The 22,248-nt window shown below is 35.3% G+C and overlaps 1 protein-coding gene across 33 annotated transcripts in view; it reads left to right on the top strand.

The window, feature by feature from the left end:
- The window catches only part of rims2b (regulating synaptic membrane exocytosis 2b), a 175,490-nt gene that overhangs the window by 82,285 nt on the left and 70,957 nt on the right, over positions 1–22,248 (top strand). For 29 of the 33 annotated variants that reach the window (XM_058752960.1, XM_058752961.1, XM_058752969.1 and 26 more), the window contains 6 exons: positions 6,175–6,386; positions 10,283–10,402; positions 13,008–13,107; positions 15,766–15,889; positions 18,538–18,584; positions 18,684–18,793. In XM_058752960.1, coding sequence (XP_058608943.1) covers positions 6,175–6,386; positions 10,283–10,402; positions 13,008–13,107; positions 15,766–15,889; positions 18,538–18,584; positions 18,684–18,793 — 713 coding nt within the window. Of the gene's footprint in view, positions 1–6,013; positions 6,079–6,174; positions 6,387–10,282; positions 10,403–13,007; positions 13,108–15,765; positions 15,890–18,537; positions 18,585–18,683; positions 18,794–22,248 lie in introns of all 33 variants that reach the window. The other 4 variants (XM_058752973.1, XM_058752971.1, XM_058752977.1 and 1 more) reach the window with 2 other exon arrangements.

Below are 22,248 nucleotides of genomic sequence, written 5' to 3'. Positions count from 1 at the left end.
CACATGACCAGGGTTTAAACCATGGAGGGTGTTTCATTATTCAAGCAGGTTTAATTATGTAATGCAAGCCGGGCTGAAGATGCTAAAGTGTGAATGGGGACACAGGACACAGTCATACATTGCCATTCGCTGTTAAGTAGAATCCTGTTATCCTGTTAGAATATGATTTTTTATAGCTTTTGCTGTTAGACATTTAAAGTGAGAATATTTCTATGAGCTCAGTTGAAGAGCAAGGCATGATACATCTTGACATGTATAACAGCTAATATGTTTCTTTAAGATGTAAGATAATTCAAATGTCTTTTTTAGCCAGGCCCATGTTTCTTTATTAGTCATACAGCCAGACTTTTCAAACTGAATCTCCCCAGCACTGCACATTTTGGATGTCTTCTTTATTTAACACACCTGAGTTAACTGAATAGTAAAGTACTCCATGGCCTGAACTGGATCTGTCAAAAAAGAGAGATTCAAAATGGGCAGCACCACAGGGAGGCTTTAGGAGTTATTTTCAACCTAATATCTGTGGCATGTTGTTTACTACGTTAAATAATTGCCATTGATGTCTCAGCATGTGCATTTTAAATAAAGACTCTTACACATGGGAAAGCTCAGTTGGAGCGTTTAACACATAAAGATGCATAAAGGGGGTTGCACATCATATTTGCGATTGATGCTTTAATTCTTGAAGTTAACTTTTGACTGCTTGGCCCGTTTTCACCAAGTGGGTACGGTTCAGTACTGTACAGTATGGTATGGTACACAATTATGTCTGTTTCCATTGTCAGAAGTTGTGAATGATACCAAAAAATAGTACCATACCAATTTTTTTGGTACCCTTCCGTTGGGGTAGTACTTCGATACCTAAAGGGTGGAGCTAGACTCGCTGCAGAACATTGATTGGTTGACAGAAGATTGTCACTTGCTCGTGCTACAAGGGGAATGAAGCGTCTCCTTCACTCTTTCCACCATACTGCTCGTGTGTGTTGGGCTTGTATACAACAGAGTGTGCAAACACAAAAATAAATAACAATGCATTTTATAATTTAATGTTTTCAAACACATACACACAGACAATGTTTTCTTCTTCACTTGAGAATGACGTAGATCACTACATTTTTGGAATAAACTACACCTATGAGGTAAGGGTACTCTTGGTAGTGGAAATGCAAGCTGGATCAGGGTGTACTTTCCTGAATTGTACCGTACTGTACTGTACTGACCTGTACTGTTTGGTGGAGATGAGCCATTATATACCCCTAAAAATTGAGCATTGGTACCTTAGAGTAATAATGTGTAGGGCTGGGTGATATGGCCAAAATATTTTTTTTTCATATCAGTCGATATCGATAATTATCACGATAAATGTCAAATCTTTATTTTTTTCAAGTTTAAAGCCAGAATCAAATGTTTGTTCATTATCAAAATCAGCAACATCTGTAAAAAATTTTGCAACCTCATTTTTTTATGGTGAAATTGAATTATTCTGACACCTCAATACCATGGTAAAAATATAACTATACGGTTTTCAGGTATTTGTATGAAAAACAGTGGTTTAAAAACATTTAGTATAAATGCACACATGCTATAGCTTAATCACAAATAAATACTATAATTATATTACATGAAAATTCAATATGTAGTGTTACTACAGTAAATCCATGGTAAATGGCGGCGACTTTTAGATTGAAAAGTCTTCTGACTTTATCATGGCACACAGTATTTCTCCTGTTTGTCAGCACTGTTTCATCCGGCTTTAAAATCACCGAGTCATTTGTGTTGCTCGCTGAATGCAAGCACTTCACACTGGATCTCACAGCACTGTTTAGTGCTCGCGTGACCGTCTCATCAGCGAGTGAACGCATCTGCTCTGGTAAACTCACGCTGCGTGGGCGTTTTGAACTTTGATCGTTCCGCTTTTGATGCATAAACATTATGTCGAACATTTATCGAACTCTTCATATAATTTTATCGAGGAAAATTATAATCGTGATAATTATCGCTATCGATTTATCACCCAGCCCTTATAATGTGTACTCTTAAAGTACTACTATGAACGTTTTTAGGGATAAAAGATATTAATTTAAGGGTGCTATCCCAGTGACAAGCTGTTGTACCCCTAAAGGTATGATTTCTGAACAGTTTTTTGAGAGTGTATCCACAATGTGGTGTGGCACTTCTCTTCTGGGGTGAAAGTGATGTAAGAGCAAGGTCAGTTTGAAATGAGTGAGAGTACAGCAGGTTGGATGTCTGAAAACACAACTGGACTCTTTGAAACTCCCATTGATCAATGGTTGCTTAAGCTAGAGTGTTTCAGCAAAAGTTAAAATTTTCTCTTCTTTTGGTGTCATGGTGCTCATTATCATTAGGATTCCGGGAATGGATATGGAATGCTACTATCTTTGCTGTCTGTGAAGTACCTGTCCTTCCTCTTCCTCCTTTTTCTTCTACCATGTAAGATTTTGCCCTCCCCTAAAAGCTCTGATGTTGTCAGGGTCACAATTAGCTCAATTGGATAAGCCTCTTTGCACAGGAGCAGTCTCGAGAGAGCTCCCCAGAACCTTCCTTCATCTGCAGAAGTAGGCAGAGGGAGTCCTAGCAGCTTTGCAGTGGTAGAGGGTCACTTCCATGTCAGAGTCAGGAAGTGAAATAGCAGCAGTGCATCTGTCATGGTTACCTCTCCACCACAGCTGCTTAATGCACTCAAGAGGCTACAGTGGAGCAGAAGAAAGTAGGACACGTAGTGACTCAAAAAGACACTTGCTTCCACCTTCATCCAGCTCATACTCAGTCTCTCTGTTTCAGTCAGCTTTCTAAAGGCTGGTTCACACCACCCCAACAAACACCAACAAGTCTCCAAATCCCAATGCTTTATCAGTAGGGTAACCATGTTGGTATTTGTTCAGGCAATGAATGTTTCCCAAAATTTCCAATCCAGCATCCAACATTAAACTCTAGAGTTGCCACAAATCTAGCAGGCATCCAATCACTCCATCTGACCTCATAAGAGTGGCACACCTTTTGACTGTAGACAGGAAGGAGCTTGATCTCTGACAAGCTTATCCTTCCATTGGGTGCCATTGGACATACGTCAATCAGTCAATGACAGCCCAACCTGATTGGTTCAAAGTACTCAATTCCCTCCCCACCTGCAGAAAGAGAAAAGGATTTGGTCAAAGTAGCAAACTAGTGGAGGCACACACCAAGACGGCACGCTGTGTGAAGCCTGGGAAAATGGTGGTAAGTCAATATTTCATCAAACTGCCAACACTTGGAATGGTGACTTGGAATGCTGCTGTGTGCTTTGGAGTAAGGACTTTTAACTTAATTGTTTGCTCTGAAATTTCCCTTTCATGTAAAAACCACCAACCAGAAGGTTGGAAAATCTAAAAGAAAGGAATAGTTCTATTGGTTGGGTGCAAGCGATTGAGGCCAATGCTTGCTTCCATGGAGCCATGAGCAAACTGTAAGGGTTCTCGGAGTCAGGGATCAGCTCGGCAAACTAAGGGAAACAGTCTGTTGTGATGCGGGGACTATGTAGGGCAGGGTGTTTGAGCTGGCTTACAAGAATAACGGTAAGCTCATTATTCTAAGGCATGAACTCCATTTCAGTGCAAGGAGATAGAGAGAGGGAAAGAGAACGACACCGTGAGAGGCAATGAAAAAAAATGGCAAACAGTTGGGTTTTGACGTCTTCCTTGAAGGGGATGTGCAAGACCTTTAAAGACTGACCCAAGTGTGATTTGAAGAGCTGCAGTTGAGTTCTAGTCCTTGTTCTGGTGGACGTAGTTGAGTAAATCAGCTTTGCAGAACTTTAACTTGCCAAGGTTTGGAAGGGGTGGTGCAGCAAAGACGGATTATCAATAATATATTGGGACTAAACAGAACAAATTCTTTTTTCCTGAAGACGCTGGGAACGGTCTGCACATGGTGCTTGGACAAATGGCGAACGCTTCTGGTTTGTGAGGCATGGTGTATATTAAGGCAGAAGTAATGTCTACAGAAGTAAGCTTTTACAATGTTCATTCTTTTCACGGTAGCATACAGATATCACCGCATGCTGGCAGGGAAATTGGGGACAGGATGATGCAATGTTGGCAGCAGTAATCAGACTTCTGCAATATTAAAGTTTCCGTGCTGTACACTAGGATACAATTTCTTTTATCCATTTATTATAGTGCCGTTGTGATATTGCACTGAATCTGGCTGTTAAAATTATGGATGCATAATAACCATATTTTTTATCTTTAAACTACAGCTTGGTTTCTTAATCAAATATATCGTATTGATGACACAGGCACATGTATATAACTATTATTTTTCACATATGAAGTGAGTCCTATGACAATGGTTTACTTAAATCCAGTCCGGTTTATTTTGCACATTTCAAGTGAATCTTATGATGATGGTTTGCATAAATTCAGTCCAGTTTATATTTAAAGGAGCTGGACCTTGAAACTGGACCTTGTTCTTTGTTTTGAACTGCTAAGAAAGTATCAGTACAATATTGCTGCATTGCAAATCCATCTGCTTGCCAACCCATGTAAATAATTGCAAGACAAGAGAAGTAAGGTCATAAAATGTATTGCTAAAATGTCATACTAACACAGTTGAAAAGTTAGAGTTGGGAACTTGGGAAACTTTACTTTTTAATGGAAATTTTTGCTTTCTCACCATCAGTTGCCTGCATCTCTATTATGGAGTGATATCGCTTGGCTTGCAAATTTTTTTTTTTCTTTCAGTTTAACTAATGTTATAACATACCAGTTTATATGCTAAAGGTTTACTTATTGATGATGAACTCATCTCTTTCTGGCATTTGTGTTTTTAAAGGTTTTGTGCATTAAATTATTCTTTGACACTAAAACTAGCCTGACATTCCAGGAATTCAGTGAGAATATCTGCGTGTTCATAACAGAAAATATGCACAATATATACTGTATGTATGTGTTAAATATCCCATATACAACATCAGCAAAATGGGATGCGTTTTATGGTATTATGTACATTATGCAACAGCATGGAACAGTATCAAACAGAACAACAACAAAAAAAAAAGATGTCTTTTATATGTCATTTAAGCACTAGATTTTAATGTCTGTGTGTCTCCAACCAGATAAAGATTTCCTAACAGAAAGGTTCTCTATCAACAGAAATAGTGCTGTTTAGATGTATGGCACTCAGGTAATTTGCTTTCTCAGAAAATGTCCTTTCAGATATAGAGCTAAGAAGCCAATATTTTGTCTTTTCTTTTTGTCAAATTGCTGGAAAAACAGGGTTTGTCTTATAGTTTTGGCCGTGTTGTAGTTAATGCTCTTTTTGTAACACTATACACCTTTAAAATATCTGTATGTGTTCTTTCTTTCCATTTGCTTTATAGGTAAGTGCATACAAATAAAAGTGATATCAATTGTTACATGTGTTGATTTAAAGTGATAATTAACCCAAAAATGACAATTCTGTCATCATTTAGTCACCCTGATTAGTCACCAACCTGTATGACTTTCTTTCTTCTGTGGAAAACAAACAAAAAAATTTAAAGAATGCACTATTTCTTTTTTTTCATGTTTTTCATGCAATGAATGGAGACTGAAGGTTTCACAAAAGCACCACAAAAGTAGTTCTTATAACTCCATTTCATTACTAAATGAATGGTAATTTAATTTTGCATAAGAAGAAGAACGATCCATTCTTGAATCAGGCATTGCAGTTTCCATCGTGAACATCCTTTTTGCAAGTTGCAGTCCCCATTCATTGTAATTGCATGGAACAAAATGGCTAGTACATTCTTTAAAATATCTTCTTTTGTGTTTCACGGAAGAAAGACAGTTGTACGGTTGCAGAACGACATGAGGGTGAGTAAATGATGGCAGCATTTTCATTTTTGTCGAACTACTCCTTTAAAAGAGCTGTAAGAGAAAGCGTGAGTTAATGAATGTTACGTATTTGCCTATATAAGTTAAATGTTGTTGACACGAGTGTGTGCGTATGTGTCCTCTCACTGTGCTGTCCTCAGGAGATATGGATGGTCACTGGTGGGACCATGCGTCTTGGCATAGCGAGGCCTCCTCAATGTCTATGGTGAGGCTTGTGACCCTCTCACCCCATTTCCCCTCGTTTAATTCACCTCTGCATGTTTTGTTTCTCCTCCTTTTTTATATCATCCATAACTTTTAGGCAACATTCAAAGGGGAAAAAGAAAAACAAATGAGCAGGCATATTTTTTGGACGCCAGTTATGCCCCGTCTGAGAGGCAAAAGACAGTGGTGCAATTTTGGGAGCGCTCCCACGACGAAGATGCAGAGTGGTGCGAGCCGCAGGTCAAAGATTCAGGGGTTGACACGTGCAGTAGCACCACGCTAAACGAGGAGCATAGCCATAGCGACAAGGTACTGAGACGACTTCCTGCCGCCTGCCTCTCGCTTCCTGTGACTGACCTGCTCGACTGTCTGTTTCTGCCCCAAGAGGCTTTCCTACACTAATCGTGCCTCTCAGATGAGAGGAGAATCCTCTGGTTTGCTTTGCTCCACTGTCTTCTGGCTGCAAAGTCGTAGCGCATCCTAACACACAGAAAGATGAATGACAAACTTCCTGGCACTGTTTGCTCCATATGCTGCATGCTTCTCGATGCGGACAGACGCTCCATTCTGATTGCAAACCTGTTTTCCTCACTTGGTCACGTCACCTTTTCACGCTGTTCCCCCCCTTTGGGATTTCCTGACATGATTTTTTCCACACAATCCTTCAGTCTCAGCTTAAACACAGGGATAGACTAGTGTGGCAATCAATCTTGCACTAAGCAGTTGTTTTTCTTTTCCCCTTTTCACTGTCTCATTCTTCATGCTGTCCTTTTCTGTCCCATCTTTGGTTTTTGTTCGTTCACCGCGTCTTTCGCGATAGCGAATAGAAGTAGCTTGCTACATCCATACTGCTTGAGGGTGTGAGAGCAATTTACTTTGCTTTTCTGGTTAATCAGTGGATTGATCTAGATCAGTGCTTCTCAACTGGTATTGTTTCAACTCGTTCAAAACGTCTCTTTAAAATTAGATATCGATATTTGTGAATTGGTTTAAACATTGGTTAACCATTTAGTGTAGGGAATAATTCTCACTATTAACTTACTATTAACTGTGACTTTTGCCTCAATAAACTCCTAATTTGATGTTTATTAATAGTTAGTAAGGTGGTTGTTAAGTTTAGGTAGATTAAGGGATCTAAAATATGGTCATGCAGAATAATATGTGCTTTATAAGTGCTAATAAATAGCCAGTATGCTAGTAATATGCATGCTAATAAGCAACTAGTTAATAGTGAGAATTGGTCCTTAAAATAAAGTGTTACCATTAATATTTGTGATGCGATAAAGCAACAAGCATAACTTTTGAGTTTTTGTCCTGACTAACAAGTACTGGAACATTTTGTTAATTGTTTGGTTTTATTTTTGAAGCATTGCACTGCATAGTCCCACCCACTGTAAAATCTTATTGGTCCAGAATCCTCCACCACATATATTAAATATCTTCTGACTGGCTGTGATTCAAATCAACAATGTTTCATATTCAGGTTGGACATATAATTTGCTTGTTGCTGGAGACTTTTCACAACACTCCTGGTTCACTTTAATTAATCACTAAAAAACACAGTATGGTTGACCCAAACAATTGATTGTAGTTTGAGTTTTATCTTCCTTTACTCATGTGTAGCTTTGATTATTTTAAGGAAGAAGGCATGATGGGAACTGTTGTGTTGCCAACGTGCCCATGTTGGAATCGATCTAATTTAACTTTTTAACAAGTATGTGAAGAACCAAGTGAACGAAGATTTATGTTAAAACAGAGGAATTTGTACAAAAGAATGTAAAGTTGGATTGTATGTACAGACTTTGACATCAGTAACAAAATATGTGATGTTCTCTTTAGCTTTAACTATTCTATTTATATTTTTCATTTTATGCCTGCGTCCTAAAGTATTATAAACCATGACCACTATAACTTTTTGCAAAGAAAAAAAATGGCTTGTGGATGTCATTGATACAACCATTGAAACGATCTTTTCAAGTATATGATATATTTACTGTGTTTTATTTTTAAAATGTTTATAAGATTAAACTTTCAAATCTCGTCACGTATGAAATAACTGCTATTAGTGAAATATTCAGTTTTGCAGTTAAATGCAGTAACTGTAGAGTTTCGTAATTAAAGTACTTTAAAAAGTGGGGAAAACAATCATGATGACAAAATTCAATTGGCTTTGTGGGGGGCGTAACTTAAAGTAGTCATAACTTGTAGTGGCCATGGTTTCTAGTTCTGTGGAATGCTTTGAAGCCGTAGTAAAATACAGCATAAACACACACCTGTGACCTTATTACATCACTATTACTCTGTTCAACTCAATACAACTCCACTCCGTTCTGTAAAAACGTCCCACAGCTGTTCTAAAATCACTGTAAACCACTGCTTCTTGGAGGTTATTGCTTTAATCAACTAATACGTGCCCTATCCGTACAGTGTTGTGATTCACCAGTTGAGAACTGCTGATCTAGTTTACTGCTTTGAGTCGTTGTCAAGAATCTGTCCTGACTGTTGTTGTCTGTACTTTAGTAAATGCACAAACCGAACAAATATTGGGTGGACAATTCTTTTGAAGACAATTACTTTCATGCTGTTAGCAAATGCCAAGATCCTGCCATCATTTCCTCACCCTCATGTCGTTCCAGACCTGTAGGACTTTCTTTCTTTCCTCTGTTAAACACAACAGGAGATGTACTGCAGGATGTCTGGAGAGCAGAGCTCTGATTCATAATGGGGACTGGAGCTGTCAAGCTCCAACAATGGCAAGAACATGTGCCAAAAAGTGGTCTATACAAACCATGTTCTATATTCCAAGCTTTCTGAAGGCATACAATAGCTTTGAGTGAGGAACATACTCTTAAGAAAAATCTGTAAAAATATTTGCCTTGTTAAAGTGATAGTTCATTGAAAATGAAAGTTTGCTGTTAATTTACTCACCCTCAGGCCGTCCAAGATGTAGCTGAATTGTTTTTCTTCAGTAGAACAGTAAAGAAGAAACCGTGAACCTGTTTAGCTGAATTTTCACAGGTGTTTTACCCGTATTTTGAAATACGCTTTGCATAGTATTGTGTTTTAGTGTCCGTAATGTTAACAAAAAACATACTGGTAATTTTCTGCCTGGACATTATCCATTTTCTTAGATATTTTTTCTTACATCTTAAATCACATACAATTCACATATGGTGCAAAGTTTAACACTATAGTGCCAAAGAAAGAAGAAAAAAAAAAGAGTAATTGTACATTGACATCAAAATTGGCACATTGTGTTTTGATGCACCATATGAATTGAGTGTATATTAGATTTGAGAACTACAGTAGATGGGAACATTTTCAGGGTTTTACCTTATATTGGTTTATGACATGAGAGTGCAAAATGATGAAAGGATTTAAAATTTTGCTTTAATTATTCCTTTAAATACTGTAAATGTTACGGCATTTATTGCTAATACAAAAATACCCTTATCAAGTCATCATGAAATCAAACAGACCCTATTTACTTAATTAATATGTGTTCCTGGTCTTATTGGCAAGATTCACATGTGCATGTTATTGTCTTCATAATTTTTCATCAAAATGAAATAACTTACTCCACCTACAACAATGTTTGTTTTCAGCTGACGTTACAAATCTCTCTTACAATCTTTTACAGATCTTCTACAGAAAGTAACACTTTCGATTCACTATTATGCTTTTTCCTGCTCAATACCTATTTGCTGCTTATTAATAGTTAATAAGGCAATTGTTGTAGTAGTTACGTTATGCATTGTGGTTTATAGGTGTTAATAAACATGCAGTGTGCTAGTAATATGCATGCTCACAAGAAACTAATTAATAGTGAGTAGTGTTCTCTAATCTAAAGTGTTACCATCTTCTCCTACCAACCTTGTAACTCCATTCTGGCCTGTAACACCAACTTGTCATGACTCTTATCACTTCCCAAATGGATAAAATCAAACCCTATCCAAATTTGTTTTTGCATTAAACATACTGTTTCACTCAAATATATGATTACAAAGTAAAATGGGTTGTGAATGTATTTCATGTTGACTTGTATTTTAAGTGGCGCCTTGGTTCGGTTTGTGTCTTCACAGCAAACAATAGTTGACCTCCTCCTTTAATTTCCTGAGCCTGTGTGTGTGTGCGTGTGTTTGTAATGTGATGTGTGTTGATGCTTGTATAAAAACCAGAGGTGTATTGTCACTTTGACCCCGTAGCACCCGGTGACATGGCAACCATCCAAAGATGGAGAGCGCCTAATAGGGCGGATAGTGCTAAACAAGCGGATGAAAGATGGCACGGTGCCCAGAGACACGGGGGCACTGCTGGGCCTCAAGGTAAGGATGCCCAAACACTGTCAAAGATCACTCGATCAAAGCCATGCTAATGACCCGAGATCATAAGAGATCTTCAGCTTCATACACAATGCACAGTTTACTAACTACAATTTTCTCTTAATGATTTGAACTTTGACCTTATTGTGGACCGAATTAGTTGGCTTGAGTTCTTGTGTTATAAATTGGGGTGTAACGATATTCAAACCGAACTGAAAAACCGCGATACACCACCACCGATACGTCCTGCTGAGACACTTTAAAAACGTGTACAGCCATGATGGGTTTGAATTGCTTGAATCACTTTGAAGGTACCACTAAGGACAACATGTGCAGAACAAATCTGTCATATAGGCTTCACAAAATGTATTATAATGGAGAACACGACTGTAAAAAAATATGCCATGATTCAGCATGTTGTTATGGAAAGAATGCATCCACAGAGTTTTATATATATATATATATATATATATATATATATATATATATATATATAGGGCTAGTTATATATAGGGCTAGCACAGTCAAGTTTGCTTGTGCAGCCACTTACAGCCTTTTGTGGAGCTGTTAGTTGCAATATTTTGTTGATATATATATATATATATATAGTGTGTGTGTGTGTGTGTGTGTGTGTGTGTGTGTGTGTGTGTGTTATTTATCTTGTATAAGATAGGTTGAGTTATGCTGCAGTAAAGCGCTTCATTGTAGTACTACGGTGATTATCTCTTCAACACGCAGCACGAGCAGCACAAACAACAATGCATAATATTAATAACTATGACTGGGACTGTCATGTATTTAACATTATAATAAGAACACTGTTATAATAAAAAGTTTAGTTGACATGTGCCTGCACGTTGTTGCGTGAAAAACGCGTCCACAAAAGGAGTTAGACATTCAGAGCAGCGCAGACACGTTCACTTATGCAATTCGTGGTGTTTTGTGCAGATAGCCTATAAGTTGTAATATGAACGTTATGTAGTATAAATAATGAAGCGTATTCTGTATGAGATAAATCTGATTAATTAAATCCCATTGATTAAAAACCCGCTATCAAAATGCATCGTCCTACATGACCTTCAGTGCGCGGCTCAAAACAGAAATGCAGAACATTAATAAGTACTGTCATATAAATAACGTTATAATGAGATCACTGTTGTAAAAATGTTGTGAATTCTTAGGGTTTAGCTGACGTTTTTAGCGTGCTGTTACAAAAATGCGTCCACAGAAGAAGCTACACAGTTTGTAATTTGCAGGCATCGTGCGTAATTCTACACATTCCCGCAGATTTTGCGATTATAAAGTGGGAAATTCCCATAAACATTAATACTCTGTAGCATGAATCCAGATTATCAGAGCAGATCAGTCATTTGAAAACTTTCTGTGAGACGGAATTTCACAAACAGTGTGAGTGATTGTAGCCTACCGCGGCTTCTCCCGCTCTCTCAAAATGCACAAATGGCCTCACACATAAAATCCACGTCGAGTCAAGTCAGATTGAGTTATTACTAGTGCTGTCAAATGATTAATCGCGATTAATCGCATCCAAAAAAAATATTTTGTTTGCATAATATATGTGTGTGTACTGTGTATATTTATGTATATATAAATACACACTCATACAGTATATATTTAGAAAATATTTACATTTATATTCATATAATTTATATTATATATAAATATATTTAGTATATAAACATAACATATTTTTCTGTTATGTGTGTCTATTTATATATATGTAATAAATACACAGTACACACACACATATATTATGTAAACAAAAAGTTTTATTTTGGATGCGATTAATCACGATTAATCATTTGACCGCACTAGTTATTACATATTTGATTAAAATCATTTCCTTATTGTCCAGTTATTCCATTTTATTTACAAAGCAACACTTTACAAAGCAACAATTTTTAAAGTCTTATTCGTTAATGCATTATTGAACTAACAGAGCATTATTATTAAGTTAAAAGTGAAATGTTCTTTAGCATTGCTGGTGCCATGCCATGAACACTACCCCCACAGCAAACATAACTGAACCGAACCGAACCGTGGCTCCAAAACCGGGAACCGAACCATGGCATTGGTGTATCGTTACACCCCTAATTATAATTTGGTTACTGATGGTCCTTTTCACTTACAGTAAAGCAGTAACCATTCCCACAAAAGGGTAAATTAAGGTAGTGTTTGTGGTGGTGTGCTTTAGTTCCTGTAAGTTTGCCCACTCACTGTCTTCCAGCCATTATCTGACTACATTTCTGTGAATAGAGAGCAATATTTCCTGTGCAAACTGTGTTTAGCATTCATTTTGTGGGTGCGTTCGCTGAGTTGCTTGATTTGCATAATTCCTTTAGTGAGTGGGGTGTTAAAATAATGCAGAAAAGCATGCAAAAACTGTAAATGATGCTATCAGCAATTCCAGTTCAATCTTAGTGAACTTTCCCCATAGTATTAGCACACATGGTATTGATGTGAATCATCATTTCTCCATAGCACAGGTCAAACTTTCAGCCTTTAAATTCCACATAAATAATCACCTTTCAGGCCCTTTGTTACATTTCATGTAAAAGATATTTTGCATTGCCTGTTGTCTGTGTTGCAGGTGGTGGGGGGGAAGATGACAGAGTCTGGCAGACTTTGTGCTTTCATTACGAAGGTGAAGAGAGGAAGTCTAGCAGACACTGTCGGCCATCTCCGACCAGGTGAACACATCTATTCAGATTTAACAACTAAGCACATTTCTTTTAACTCACTTTAGACTGTGGAAGGCATAAACGCATTTGCTCTGAAACCACGTGAAGTCAGAGCTGCTGCTTCTACAGTCCTGCTGAATTATGGGATTCTGTATACGAGTAAAGAAGTTACGATAAAGGTTTTTAGGGCCTGCTTTACATTAGGTGTCTTTAAATACTATGTACTTAATAGTAAAGTAATGAATTGTTAGGTACAAGGTACCTATTGTGTTCTTGTTGAATTGTAAATCACCTCTGCTGCTATTGATGGGGATACAGGTAAAGTTAGGGGCAGGTTTGGTGGTCTGGTTAGGTGTAATGGGTAGAGGTTGGGTCAAACAATAAATACCATTTTGTGGCTCTTTAATGTGTCGTGACAGATCACTGTATTGCCTCAGTTCAAGCAGCATGTGAACCGATCGACTTTTCACATTTACTTAGAGCATGAAATGAACACGAATGAACATCAGAACATATTTTGTATTATTACTTAATTGAATTTCATTTTATTACACAGTAAGTGCATTGTATCAAATTATTAATTTAAATATAAGTGCATAGTAGTTAAGGACGCTTAATATGAAGAGGGTCCTTTCTGTGTGTTTTTAACTTAAAGGGTAAGTTCACACAAAAATTAAAATTCTGTCACCCTCATACTGTATAGATTACTTTTACAGTGTCTTTATGTACTTTTTGAAAATGGAAAGACTTGGTGGAATGGACTTTTGAATGGAGGGACAACAATGACTTTTCATTAATTTGTGTTTGAATTAAACCATTCATTCAGTTTATATTGGATTTAAATGGATTTTAAGCTTTCCTGTGGTTGTCAGAAAGAGCTTTATTTCCAAGTATGTTTACACACACAAGGAATTTGACTTGATGACAGGAGCTTCCAGTGCAGAAGAAAGTACGGACATAGTGCAGACATGAGGACTCTACAGTGCGACCATTTCAGTCGCATTTAGGAATGTAAACTACTGGGTGCGACTACGAAAAAATATTTAGGAGCACCTGTGCGACTGACCCGATTTTCTAACGTACTTATGTATTTTTGCAGCGTTGAGTAATGTATCAGACGTATCCTCTCATTATAACAAAGTGTAGACAGAGTGTAAATAAGAAATTCACTGTGCAGTGTGGAGAGCTGCGTTTATTATAGTGGAGTTTTGTGAGATCGCGATGAACTAAGGAGAGTGACAGCTTGCAAATGTGATATTTATTTAATACAACAGTTCGTTAAACAATAAGTTAATATTAAGTTACTTATATTGTCTGACTACAACATCATTGCCTTATTTTGCTCTATTTCGTCAACAAAAATAGTTTCAGACAAAGTGACAGCTGAGCCGCTGCGCATCTCCATTCAAACACAGTGGTTCAATGATTCAATTACCCATTCATAAAGACAGTCAGATGCTTCGTTCCTGAATGAATCGGCTGTTCGAACGAATCAATTAAATGAATGATTCAGTGATAAAATCAGTGACTTGCCGCCACCTACTGGCGGTTTTAATTTAATTTTTAAAGTATCTTTTCTGTTATTTACATCATTTAATATTTCTATATTCAAAATTGTATATTTAAAACATTAAACTCAACATGAATTTATGAATTTAATTTCACTCATGCGACCTCTGAGCCTCATTAAATGTCTGAAAATACACCTACAAGCCACTTTTGTGTTCTTCTGTGCCACCTCTGTAGTACAAATGTATTTCTTAAATACTGATTTAATTTTATTGGTAACTTATTCTTATTCTACTTATTCTGTTGTTTTATTTAAAAATGTTAAAAAGCTTATAAATATATATTTTTGACAAAAGATGACATACTTTTAATAAAGTTAGAAAAATGCCATTACAAAGGTAAAAACTAAATTCCCTGTAAATCACTTTAAGGAGTCAAATATCACCTCGTAATAGGAAGGTTAATTTTTTGATCAGAATTTTGATTATACATTTTTTAAATCTTTAAAGAAAAAGTAAGCGTAGAGCCCTGGACATACACAGGAATAACACAGCAGAGATGGAATATAACACTAATGTAAGAAAAACAGAAAATTAAATAATGCACTATATACAGACGTAGAAGTGTAGAGAAAAAATGTAATTGTTTAAATGAATGTACAGATATGTTATTTACAATTGTGCAGTTTACAAACGGTCAATATTCAAAAAGTTCATAAAGACACTGTAAAAGTAATATTTTTTAGTCGATTTGCTGTAATTTAGGTTATTATGACAATGACTTGTACAACTAAGTTGATTATACTTAAAAATTGAGGCAGCAATTGAGCTCAGGTTTTTAAGTTGAAACAGGTGGAAATTTTTACACTGTATGGATTTATTTTACAATGTCTTTATGAACTTTTTTGAAGCTTCAAAGTTTTGGTTGCATGAACTTTCAGTGGAGGGACAGAAATCTCTCAGGTTTCATTAAAAATGTCATCATTTGTGTTTCGAAATTGAATGAAAGTCTTATGGGTTTAGAACAACATGAGAGTGAGTTGATGATAACAGAATAAAATTTTTGAGCGAACTATCCCTTTAACTTTTAAATGATCCCTTTAATGTTGGTTAGCTCATATTCTGTGTTGTATTGATGCGGTGTTGTGTCGGTCCTCAGGTGATCAGGTCCTGGAGTGGAACGGGAGGGTCTTACAGGGAGCCACATTCAAGGAAGTTTACAATATCATTCTAGAATCCAAGCCAGAGCCGCAGGTGGAGCTGGTGGTCTCGCGGCCCATCGGGTGAGTGAGGCGGATGATGGATCATTACAATACTCAACGTGTCAGTTCAGGGACACAGAGCACATTTTCTTTGACAATAGAGCTTTATGAAGAAGGATAGCCTGTGGGAGCCCAACATATGAATGCTTATATTCACATACACACTCACACATAGAAACATATTCACTGCTTGAAATGAAAGTCCTGCTTCAGGTCTGTGCTTTAGGAGGACAGATTGACATAATTAGAAATATATATATATTTTGTTACATTCAATGCTAGGCATTTTTCCCCTTTATTAGGTTAATGGCTATCAGTCATGCATGTGCTGTCATTTTGACAGCAATATACAGTAAAATGACCTAGCATCGTGAATATTTGAATGATTTTTTTATTTGGCAATTATATATATCCTGAAAAGCAAACCAAAGCCAGTGTTGCGCTGGCTTCAAAGTTTAAGATATTTTAATGTCATCTTTGATTTTATCCTCATTGCAAAAGTGCAAACAGATTTTGGAAGTTCATTTTTAATTCAGTGAATCATTTAAAAATTCAAGGACTCATCATCATCACTCAAAATGTTCCCATGTGGCATTTCTCATACTTTAAAATGTTTTAGTAAAAATATATACTATATACACTGCCAGTCAAAAGTTTGGAATAATTATGATGTTTTAAGGTTTTTGAAATAAGTCTCTTACCAAGGCTGCACTTTTTTTAAAATAAAAATGCAGTACATTATTTGGAATATTATTACAACTTAAAATAACTGTTTTCTTTTTTAAAATGTAATTTATTCCTGTGATGACAAAGCTGAATTTTCAGCATCATTACTCCAGTGTCACATGATCCTTCAGAAATCATAATAATATGCTGATTTGATGCTTAAGACATGTGTATTATTATCAGTGTTGAAAATGGTGAGCATAAGAGACTTCTTTCAGAAATATCTTTATTATTCCAGACTTCTGAGCTTCAGTAGTGTATGTAAATATTGCCATTTATAACTATGGCGTTTATAAATAAAAATGATTAAATGTAATTCTTTCGCTTGTTAATTTATAGAAAAACAGTGTGGATGTCTTAATTATTTTTTAACTACATTTACTGTATTTTACTTCTTGATTTAAAAATGTTAATCTTTTCTACAACAGTGGCTGTTTGGTTGAAATGATTGTTTAAAACAATTTCAGAGAATATAAATAAATATCAGGATTTATATTTAAATTAGGGATGCACTATATATCGTCCACCATATTGGTATCGGCCGATAAATGTAAATTTTTCTGTTATCGTTATCGAAGTGATAAGAAAATCTGGCCGATATATTAAAGCCGATAATAAAAAAGAAAATGCATTATTTCCTGCAGAGGCACTTCAGATGCGCACTGTTCACCATGATGGTTTTTAATTGCTTGAAATATTATTGGAATCACTTCGAAAAGGAAAATACAATGAAGTGCAACATGTGCAGGGCAAGTCTGTCATATTATAATGAGAACATTATATAACATGTTGTGGGAAGAGGGCATCCACAACAGAAGTTACACATTCTGGTTAGCACGTAACTTTAGTTCGAGTTCACTTGTGCATTTGCGTCTTTTTGTACATACAAGTTATATTATGTTTAGTTTATTTATGTGTAGTATAAATAGCTGATTAATCTCATATATGATGAATTTCCTTGAGTTAAATAAGCTGCCAGCAAAGCACTTCAGTTTATCAGTGTTCATTCAGCTCAAAGTTTCAGCGCACGCAGCTCGAACAGCAATACACAACATTAATAACAATGATTGGAACTATCATATATATAATATCATAATGAGAACACTATTATAATAAAACGTTGTGAATTCTTTGGTTTAATTTGTCGTGTTTCAGCACGTTGTTGCGGGAAGATCCAAGAGCACGTCACATCTTATTAGCGCATAACTTAGTTCAAGATTACTTGCGCATTTGCGTCTTTTTGTGCATATATAGAAGTTATAATATTATGTTTATGTTGTATAAATAATAAGCGCTTCAGGTTACCGGTGTTCATTCAGCTCTTCAGCACAGTTTCTGCTATTTGAAACAGTGGTATTCATTTATGATACTTCTTTTTCAAAATCATTATTTTAATAATAATAACCACCACTTTTATTTTTATATTATTTTCATCAACAATATGGTTTAATTAAAATAATTTAATTGTCGGAGCGGAGGCTATTCTGTTTAATTTATCCATGGCACATTATTATTATTATTTTTTTTTTTATTTATATTTTTTTTAACATGTATGTTGTCCAGTGACTTGTTTGCATTATTTAAGCATTGTTTTATTTATTTGTAAGGCTGCTTTATGTTTGATTTATGTTGAAGTGTTTAATGCTTTTAATGGTGAGACTTTTTTGTAATCAGGCTCAAAAATTATATAAAAATTTGGATTTAGATTTATCGGCAAACATATCGGTTATCGGCTTTCATTTATAAAGAAGTATCGGTTATTGGTATTGGCCAAAATTTTCATATCGGTGCATCCCTAATTTAAATTCATCAATGCCTTACGATTTAGCTGCAGTATATCACCCAGCTATATAACCTTCTGATATACAGTTGGGACGCTCTGAGTTTTTATTTACAGACATGCACCTGCTATCATTAAAATGCTCTTCACTGTTTTCTTGTAGCGATGTCCCTAGAATACCAGAGAGCACACATGGACAACTTGAATCAAGTAAGTTTAGCTAGTTTTGATCTATAAAACATATCAATACTTCAGCACTGCATTTCACAGCAGGAGAACCAATTTAAGCATTCTTTGCCGATTTTTCAGGTTCAAGTTCCTTTGAATCCCAAAAGATGGGCCCATCCATCTCTGTTACGTCCCCCATGAGTCCTGGCATGCACCGGGACAACCCTCAGTATCTGTCCGGACAGCTCTCAGTGAGTACCAGCGTCTGCACATGTGCCTGATCTCTGGACTTCTTGTGCTTTTCTTTGGCCGCTCATCTCAGGGCTTTACTGATGAAATGCCGCTAGCTTTGAGGTTTAGCGATTATTTCACATGTCTTCAGGGAGTTTGCCAGTGTTTACTGTTTGTTCACAAAGAACATAAGATGATACAAGACCTTAAAAGAGCGTGTGCAGAGTTGACAAATGAACATAGACTACTTTTTTAACATTAAGAATTTAAGTTATAATTTACACTAGTGTTGAAAAGTTTGGGGTCAGTAAGATTTATTTATTTTTTTTAAAGAAATGTATAATTTTATTGAGAAAGGATGCATTATATTGATCAAAAGTGACAGTAAAAAATACATTTCTAATGCTACAAAAGATTTCGGTTTTAAATAAATGCTTTCTATTCAACAAAGAATCCAGAATTATAAGCAGCACAGCTGTTTTCAGTATTGATAATAATCAGAAATGTTTCTTGATTGATTTCTGAAGGATCATGTGACACTGAAGACTGGAGTAATGATGCTGAAAATTCAGCTTTGATCACAGGAATAAATTACATCTTAACGTATATTCACACAGAAAACAGTTATTTTAAATTGTAAAAATATTTTACAATATTGCTATTTTTTACTGTATTTTTGATCAAACATTTGCAGCCTTGGTGAGCATAGGAGACTAAAAAAAATCTTACTTACACCAAACTTTTGAACAGTATTTGAACAGTGCATTTACAGTAGAAGCAGACAGAGTATGTTTACACATATATTTTTTTTTATTTCACTGGTAAATATTAATGGTCTTCCAGTGTGACAAATTCTATATACAGATATTTCACATGGTCATTGCAGGCACAATAATTATAATAACATTTCCACATAAATATTACACATTTGATTAATCGTAAGAGTTAAAACTCTCCCTCTTCCTAATTTACAATCATAAAAATGGCTTATTTACTTGCTGTTGGTGTCCTAATTAACTAAATGTTTGAGAATTCTCTAAAGATTGCGTAATTAGAAATAGATATCGTGAGTTGCTCCTCAGGACTCAGTATTAACAATATTTTATTTGTATAATATTACTAACACAATATATAAATTAATGACCTGCCTTTTTTTCTTTTCTTTTTTTTTTGTTTTTAAAATACACACTAATTAGGTTGTGTATTAGAATTGTATTTCTATTTACCCCGTTCATTTTGATACTTGATTTTGACAGGTTTAGTGGAATGTTAAATGCTACAAGCATTAGAATGTAATTTGAACAGATAATGTTATTTTAAAATCTGTGTTCTGAAATTAAAATGAACGAAATCGAAGATATTTAAATACATATAATAATATAATAAAATATTAAATAACGGACAGTAAAATGAACGTCACATCAGCTGCTCATCTTGCATTTGCTAGTCAGGTGTGTTTTCTAGACAGTTGTGTGTCAGTGCTAGACAGTGTCCATCAGACCAGCTTGAATCCTGGAAAGAATCCTGACATGGAAAAAGTATTCTTAGTTTTCAAGCTTGTTACCTGATTGACGTAGACTCTGCAGGTCAGCTCTGACACAGCGCTGCCGATCAGGATGTTAGGTAAACGCACTTCCTTGAAAGACTAGCTATTGTACTTTCTGCTGAAGTCCTTGCGTTTTAATTGAACAATCAGCCTCGATCTTAACTGCAGTTTGAAACTTAGCGAATAAATAATTCACGCCGTTTGCGTTATCAGTGTCTTTAACTGTACGCCTGAGACGTCTGCGAGGTAAGTTTGACCCAGGTGTTTGTATAGTACAGTAAAGTGCTTCAGGCGTGGAAACAGAGTAGCCGTTATTGTGCCTTTTAATTGTTTAATAGCGAAACGAGCTGTAGCCACGACTGTAAACATGATGTGGAGAGACTGTGTTAAAAAAGGAAATACTGATTAATAATAATAATAATGTATGCACTTTTTCTGTTTTTGCACTGAAGTGTGTTCTTCTGTCCGGGCGATGCTTTAATGTCTCACTATGGTTTGCGCTGTTGTAAATTTGTTTTCTTTTTGTTTGGAATGAGGGAGATTTATCCTAAAATATTGAAGTTAGAATACTTAACACACACACACACACACACACACACACACACATATACTGATCATTGCTGTATGTTGGTGTTTATATATTTGTTATTGAGAAACACAACCAATGCATTGAAATGTTTTAGACGCAGCCTTAAGGGTAATCATTTAATAGTTTAAAGTGACATTTGTTTTACTCTCTTTTTGAATGTGGCATGTTTTTTTTGTTGTTGTTTTTTTTTAAATAACATCGAAAGTCTCTAAAACTTTAAAACTGAGTTTTACATTTTTCATTCTTTGTCACGTAACATGGAACTATATTTGTATTATATTTTTTTGAAAATAGTTCATATGAAAGGTTCATATGTTGGTAACACTTTATAATAAGTATAGAGTAATGAAATTATTTGCAAACTATTATATTATTGATAATTCATAGTTTATAGACTGTAGTCTCTACATTGTTAATACATTAATATGCTATGTACAAATAGTGACTTCTTCATTCATCGTCACAATAGTTAACAAATTATTATTGTTTAATCGGCTCACATGTAAAGAGTTATATAATGTTTTATTATCGTTTGTTAACAACTTGTTAAGCATACCTAAGTGATGTACAGTATTTAAACCAGTAGTAAAGGAGTGGTTTATGGTTATCAGGAGTAAATAATTCTCACTTTAGATTAGATCTCAGAAAATACTAAATTAAAGGTAATAACCTGCCTTTATTAGACATTAATTGCATTAATACCAAGTTCACCAAGTTTACAAATACATTTACAAATACAAGCATACTGTAAATGTGTATTAGTTCGCTTTACACATAAACATTACACAAAGTTCTTTATTATAAATTAATAACTTCATGATGTTTTTGTTAACGTTATTTATTTATTTTTTTCTCGTAACCCTGTACCTCCAATCCTAAACTTAACTGCTTTTCAAAAATACTAAAAATATAGTTGCCAGAAAAATGTAAAATGACAGTAAATACATAAACATGTAAATATTGTATGCTTTTGTGTCTATTCAAACGTAAGTAAATTAACGCTACATAAAATAAATACAGAGATCACATTAAGTACATTAGTTAGCGTTAGGATACAATGAGTAGAAAACAAAGGATAAAATCACATTATATAGCTCTGGACATATAAGCTAATTAAACAATAATTTGTAAATTATGTGACAATGAATCAAGGACTCGCTATTTGTACAAAACCTATTAATGTATTAACAATGTAGAAACTGCATTTTATAAACTATGAATTAACTAAAAACTAATAGTTTGCAAATGATTTATAAGTATTTTATTACTGTGTACTAAGTGTTTCCTATATGTTTTCCTAGTTGGTACAATTTCTGAGAAAAAACAAAACAAAAAAACAT

This window comes from Onychostoma macrolepis, chromosome 19 (genome assembly GCF_012432095.1).
Source record: "Onychostoma macrolepis isolate SWU-2019 chromosome 19, ASM1243209v1, whole genome shotgun sequence".
NCBI classification, from domain to species: Eukaryota; Metazoa; Chordata; class Actinopteri; order Cypriniformes; family Cyprinidae; genus Onychostoma; species Onychostoma macrolepis.
Note: the sequence above shows the minus strand (reverse complement) of the source record. Positions and strands in the feature narration are given on the sequence as shown.